This window comes from Carassius gibelio, chromosome B13 (assembly GCF_023724105.1).
Source record: "Carassius gibelio isolate Cgi1373 ecotype wild population from Czech Republic chromosome B13, carGib1.2-hapl.c, whole genome shotgun sequence".
Classification (NCBI taxonomy): Eukaryota; Metazoa; Chordata; class Actinopteri; order Cypriniformes; family Cyprinidae; genus Carassius; species Carassius gibelio.
The window spans coordinates 860,873-868,063 of record NC_068408.1 but is presented as its reverse complement, the minus strand read 5'-3'; the positions used below and the strand labels follow the sequence as shown (position 1 = coordinate 868,063).

Sequence of the window (7,191 nt, the reverse complement as noted above, 5' to 3'; positions counted from 1 at the left end):
CCCTAAATGGTTTAGCTCCAGCGTACCTAACTAGCCTTCTACCACGTCACAACCCATCACGCACCCTAAGGTCACAAAACACTGGACTTCTGGTCGTTCCTAGGATAGCAAAGTCCACTAAAGGAGGTAGAGCTTTCTCACATTTGGCTCCCAAACTCTGGAATAGCCTTCCTGATAATGTTCGGGGTTCAGACACACTCTCTCTGTTTAAATCTAGATTAAAAACACATCTCTTTCGCCAAGCATTCGAATAATGTATCTCTTAAATTGTGACTGCAGTTGCATCTGATCAAAGGTGCATTTTTATTCATTAGCTTGGGTTAAACTAATTTTACTTTGTTGGATCAGCAGCTATGCTAATGATGTCTGTATTTTGTTTCTATGTTTCGCCACGGGATTCACATCCCGTGGTAACTAGGATTAACTCAAGCTCCAGTCTGGATCCAGAACACCTGAGAAGAGATGATGCTGACCCTCAGAGGACCCCAGATGATGCTAACCTTGAATCAACAACAGAACTAACAATTATTGCTAAATGTGTGACTGAATCATATAATAACTTAATTAATAATATTGATAGTTCATCGTCTAGCTGACTACGTCTTGTATTATTATTTTTATTTTTTCTAAAATCCTGTCAAATGTGCACAAACTACTAGCTACTACTAAATATTGTAGAAACATAATTTTCTGTAAAGTTGATTTGTAATGATTTGTTTTGTAAAAAGCGCTATACAAATAAACTTGAAACTTGTTTAGGAAGTAAAACCTACAACCTCAAAAAATCAATGTAGAACACTGAAGTAAATGAAAGCCATGTCTTTACCAAAAGCGTTGAGTGAGACAAACAGAGGTTATTCACAGCATTAAAGAACCAGCCCACTTTCATATCATAGTCCTCTCGCTCACATCTTTATTGGTACTTTGTTGTTATTTGTGTGTATTTATTTATATTTAATGTTTTTGCCAATAAACAACAAAATTAGGGATATTTACCAAGTCAAAACAATGTTATTTGAATCTGAATCAGAAGGAGAGAAAGAGAGAGAGAGAGAGAGAGAGAGAGAGAGAGAGAGAGAGAGAGCTAGAATTGAAGGAGCCACACTGTGTCAGTGTCTGAGGAAAGGAGGAGGGGGAGATGCAAGCACACACACACACACACACACACACACACACACCTAATTAACACACATATGGAAAGAGAGAGACTGGATTCCAGCATTATTCCTGATATTCCTGATGCGGCGTGGCTCAGAGCTGAGACTGGAGCAACGATGCACAGCTGACAGCAGCTTCTCGCTCACATCTGAGGTGGTGAACATTCAGGACACATCGAATCCGACTGCATCTGTATTCACAGGACAAAGCAGCAAACACACATGAACCACTGGAGCAATCATCAGCACACCCCAACGGGTTAACGCGACAGTAAGTTGACTTTCAATCTAGAATAACACATCTGCTCTTGCTGTAAGTTTTTAGTCTGAAGCACAAAATAATCGGTTTAGCTTTAGTCAGATTTTTTCTCCTGTGCTGAAATCAAAATCCCCTTCTAAGACTTCTACAGCAGCCTTCTCTGCACACTGCAAACTTAAGTGCATTACATCTGAGGCATTAGGGATTTGGGGGCTGTGATATGAAGAGACATGCCTGACCGCAGGATACTGCAGAACCAGGGGAGATCTGCGTGTGTTTTCTGTCACTTTACATGTGGATTACTCTCCTAATTTGGTCTCACCGAGCACACGCATGAGGACGGTCCACAACTCATCGTTACAATGAAATTCAGACAGAGGAGAAGGTAGGTGTCCAGTTGGTTTCTAAATTTTCTTTTAAATGTTATTTTTAGAAAGTGCATTAAATTCACCCGTAGATGTACATTGGTGTCCAAAATGATTAGACAATAGTAGCAAAAACAAAAGATGGTTTTAAGATTTGATAATCATCAGTCTGTCTGGAGTGACATGAAGAAACAGAACAAACTGAGATGGACTCAATTCAGAAGAACTGTGTCTCCGAGACGCTTCAATGAATGAACAGTGCTCTCTTCCTCCCTCAATACCCATGAGTGAAGTGCCCTTGAGCAAGGCACTGAAACACCAAATAGCTGCCCGCTGCTCCGGGTGTGTGTTCACTCCTCACTGATGTGTGTGTGAGCACATGGATGGGTTAAATGCAGAGTACAAATTCTGAGTATGGGTTACCATACTTGGCAAACGTCATGATTTTCTTTTTTTTCTTATTCTTGATTGAGTCGGTCTCAGTTTGTTCTGTTTCTTCATGTCACTCCAGACAGACTGATAATGATCTGAGTACATCTATGTGTGAAGTAAACAAAAATCTCACTGGATTATTACAATTAAAGGCAAAATAAAAGCTTGGAAATGTAAACTGATATTTCCTACAGACACACTACAGCAAAAGAAAGAAATAACTGACTTTTATCTGCTGGAAATATTAGTGTTATAATCATTTTGGCCAGCACTGTATGTATCTGGCTAATGGGAACAAAACAAGATCTTTTTAATGCAGCTTTGAAGATCTGGAAACAGTGGCCAAAATACTGTCAGACTAGAAATTCTTGAACCTTGGACCTTTTTCACATTTCCGGGTTTCTCATCAGCAGAAGTTGTCATAGTTGTGTTAACTTAAACAGCAGTGAATGGGAGAGTCCCGCAAAAATATTTTTTTGCATTCTCATTTGCCCAAATAACAAGATGGAAGAGTTATAATAAAGAAAGAGGACTGGATTAAAACGAGGGCTGCCCCGTCCAGAGATTTTATTTAAAGTAGCTAAAAATATATAAATAATTACCATGAATGTGTCGGGGAGGAAATAGTAAGGAGATATTTAAAATTATTTATTAATTCAACTAAAAAATTAACTAGTTTTCTTACACCCTCAGTATCCCTCCTCCCCGTAGTACAATGCCGATGTCCGTTAAAAGCATGATCACAGTCACAGTGAAAAAAGGGTCCATTTTACCCTAAACATATTGGTTTTGATGGTTTGCGTATATTGGTACTTGCATCTTATAATAATAAATATTTATGTTTTATTTATATAGTGCCTTTCTAGAGCTCAAGGACACTTTACAATAAACATTATACATGTGAGGATAACATCAAACAATAATACAGAAAGTAAAGCAAACATTGGACATCCAGAGAGTAATATATAGATAATACAAAATAAGACAGAGTAAACAGAAGTCAACTTAAAGGGTTAGTTCGCCCAATTTGCAAAATTATGTCATTAATAACTCACCCTCATGTTGTTTTAAACCCGTAAGACCTCCGTTTATCTTTGGAACACAGTTTAAGATATTTTAGATTTAGTCCGAGAGCTCTCAGTCCCTCCATTGAAGCTGTGTGTACGGTCTACTGTCCATGTCCAGAAAGAGAAGAAAAACATCATCAGAGTAGTCCATGTGACATCAGAGGGTCCGTTAGAATATTTTGAAGCATCGAAAATACATTTTGGTCCAAAACTAGCAAAAACTACGACTTTATTCAGCATTGTCTTCTTTCGTGTCTGTTGTAAGACAGTTCAAAACAAAGCAGTTTGTGATATCCGGTTCGCGAACAAAGTCACCAGATGTTTTTGAACCAGTTCACCAAATAGAACTGAAATGTTTTAAATGGTTCGCGTCTCTATTACGCATTAATCCACAAATGACTTAAGCTGTTAATTTGTTTAATGTGGCTGACACTCCCTCTGAGTTCAAACAAACCAATATCCCGGAGTAATGCATTTACTCAAACAGTACACTGACTGAACTGCTGTGAAGAGAGAACTGAAGATGAACACGGAGCCGAGCCAGATAATGACTTGCAACCGGTTCTAGTCAAGAACCAGTCGCATCGGTTTTCGGATCACCAGTAGTTCTTTCTGACAGTTCGATTCAATAAACCGGTTGAAGAAAATGGTTCACCGGTTCTTTTGCGTTCGAAGTAATGGCGTCGTGGCCGATGATTCAAGCCTTCGGTTTACCCGCGCTCATAACACTAGCACAGAATCAGTTCAGAATCAATCACCAAAAGAATCAGTTCGGTTCCAGACGCTCTGTGTGTCGGTCTGCTTCACGCTGAATCACACATGCGCAGTATCATCAGCTCCTCGGTTCATGAATCGGACGCGTCTGACAGAAACGGTTCTTGACTCGTGAATGAGTCATTATCTGGCTCGGAAGAGAAGACAATGCTGAATAAAGTCGTAGCTTTTGCTAGTTTTGGACCAAAATGTATTTTCGATGCTTCAACAAATTCTAACTGCCCCTCTGATGTCACATGGACTACTTTGATGATGTTTTTCTTACCTTTCTGGACATGGACAGTAGACCGTACACACAGCTTCAATGGAGGGACTGAGAGCTCTTGGACTAAATCTAAAATATCCTAAACTGTGTTCCAAAGATAAACGGAGGTCTTACGGGTTTGGAACAACATGAGGGTGAGTTATTGATGACATAATTTTGCAAATTGGGCAGACTAACCTTTTAAGAAAGGAAAAATTCTGAAAACAAGTGAGTTTTGATCAGCGATTTCAAATCAGACAGGTTATTGTCAAGACAGAGTGATCTGGGAAGAGAGTTTCATAATTTAGATTTCATCTTGGTGACTTGTTTGTGTCCAGCTAGTGATTCCTGAAGCTCCATGGGAGCAGCATTGAGGAGCAGAAGACTCTGAGTCCTCTTGATTCAGGGAAGAGGTCAGCAGGATGGTTCCACCGCCTCCCACCAACAAGCCACATGTTTGTTTATCCACCATCATCATCATGAGCAGCATGGCACTGATGGATGCCTACCTGGTGGAGCAGAACCACGGCCCGCGGAAGATTGGCATCTGCATCATGGTGACGGTGGGAGACCTCTGCTTCCTCATCGTGCTGCGGTATGTGGCAGTGTGGGTCGGGGCTGAAGTAAGGATGGCAAAACGAGGCTACGCCATGATACTTTGGTTCCTTTACATCTTTGTCTTGGAGATTAAGGTGTATTTTGTTTACCAGAACTACAAGGCTGACCGTAAGAGCCTCGACGCATTGGCTCGGAAAGCTCTGACGCTCCTGCTCTCCATCAGTATACCCGCGCTTTTCGTGATCCTGGTCGCCATCGACCACATGGAGTATGTGAAGGCTTTCAAGAAGAAGGAGGAGATCAGAAACCGTTTGTTCTGGGTGGTGATGGATCTGCTGGACGTTCTGGACATCCAGGCCAACCTATGGGAGCCACAGAAGAAAGGGCTTCCACTCTGGGCCGAGGGACTGATGTTTTTCTACTGTTATATTCTTCTTTTAGTGCTGCCTTGCGTGTCTCTGAGTGAGATCAGCATGCAAGGCACCAACATCAGTCCTCACAAGATGATGCTCTACCCCATTCTGAGTTTGGTGACTATTAACGTCATCACTCTCTTCATCCGTGGAGGGAATATGCTCCTTTATAAGGACAACAGGGTGTCTGGGATACTCATGGCTAAGAACATCCTCGCCATTGTTCTGAAGACGTGCAGCTTTGTGCAGTACAGGAGACAGTTGAAGAGCGCCCCACCTGGGTTTGGAGTGGAATTACAGAAGAACTCTGTGGCATTGGGTCGATCTGGTCAGACTCCTCCACAGGGGGTGCTGCAGGAGCAAACACCGCTTCCCGAGGTCACCAGGTGTGAACATACGTGACCCAGAATCTGGAGACTACCAGCACAAGGAAACACACATCTCTAATGAAACAATGTGGATGTAAGCTTTTACAACATTTTGCTAGCTTCATTATTTTCATCCGAGAGAAATGTAAGTGGAGAATAATGGTATGACAGTAGTCAATAATTGCATAATGCTAAACTTCCTTCCTGACAATTACATTTACTTTGCATACTATGCCAGTTTGTAAAGATAAATGAAATAAAAATGAAAAAAGAACAAAAAAACACTAAAGCAACAAATGTCCTTTTAGTAGAAAAATGGGGAAAGAATTTTTTTTCAATTTGATGCTTTGATAAAGAGTTGTGTACATATCTGCGTTGTGTGTTTGTTACAGCATGTTTTACTCAGGTCAGACACTGATTAGACTGAAGATAGAGTATGTCTCATTTCCTAATTACAATTCTGATGAGTTGGATTTTAATTTTAATCTCTTCATTTTATTCTCCAGTTAGCTGCTATTTAATTGCAAATGTAGTTCCTTCTTGCCAACACCATTTATCTGAAAAAGCCCTTTTAACACCTTGCCCAACCTACTTAGTTTTCAATGATTTAAATGTTCAATGAAAGAAGAAAAAACTATTGTAGTATTCTACGGTTTCAGATTGTTTAATTTTATCATGTTCGATGTTAGTTAATAATTAACAGAATGAATGTAGTGCTGTGTTAATGACTTCCAACAGATAAAGAAAACTCACTGCCCTAACAAGCCTATAACTGCTCATGCATTTGCTTACCTGACACATAATGAATGAAGCTGACAGAGATTCACTTTAACAGAATCCTGCTAAACTGAAGCGTCTCAGAACACTGTTAAAGTTGCAAAGTCCTAGAAGAGAGAAAAACGTTACCGCGGAGTCACTTCAAAGTCTATGTGAAACAGCATTCATGCCTCTTTATTCCTTCATGATCTGACGCTTTTTGTTATTTTATCTATGAGTAATTGAAAGCAGGAATGTTTTAAATAATTTAGTAAATTTAGATTCCATGTTTACTTTAAGCATTTGATTGACAAAGCTTTGGTGTTGACTTGTATTTGTCTTTGTATTTCTCTCGTATTGGTGTATGTGCATGTTTCTTCATCATTCCCACAAAAGCAGGATGTTCAGTGGTGGTAATATTCTCAGGTTATATTTGTAACCACTAAAATAAATGATGACTGAGACTTCTTATTGATGTTCTATGAAAGCGCCTGGATTGAACAAATAACTGGGCATTCAGCCTGTCACCTTTCTATTGGAATATTTCACACATCCATTTGTTGTGCTTTTTACACATTAATATCTAATTTGGCATGCATTTCGTCTTTGAATTCTGCCATTGATTGTCACTGGTATATAATGTGTGTGCAGAGCATGCTGGGATATTTTTCTCCCACTGAGACAAATCAACTAACCAACAGAGTTTTAAATCAGTTCAACTTATCGCCTCTTCACATTCTGCCAGAGCAGAAGTCCTGCCGATTTTTAATTTTAAAGATGCAAAATTCTGCCTCAAAG

At 39.8% G+C, this 7,191-nt stretch overlaps 1 protein-coding gene across 1 annotated transcript; it reads left to right on the top strand.

The window, feature by feature from the left end:
- The first annotated feature begins 1,194 nt into the window (after positions 1 to 1,194).
- LOC127970330 (transmembrane protein 121-like) lies at positions 1,195 to 6,864 on the top strand. Its single transcript, XM_052572843.1, has 3 exons — positions 1,195 to 1,428; positions 1,558 to 1,801; positions 4,637 to 6,864. Exon 3 carries the CDS (start codon positions 4,721 to 4,723, stop codon positions 5,669 to 5,671), a length of 951 nt encoding a protein of 316 aa, XP_052428803.1. The 5' UTR covers positions 1,195 to 1,428; positions 1,558 to 1,801; positions 4,637 to 4,720; the 3' UTR covers positions 5,672 to 6,864.
- Positions 6,865 to 7,191: the final 327 nt, after the last annotated feature.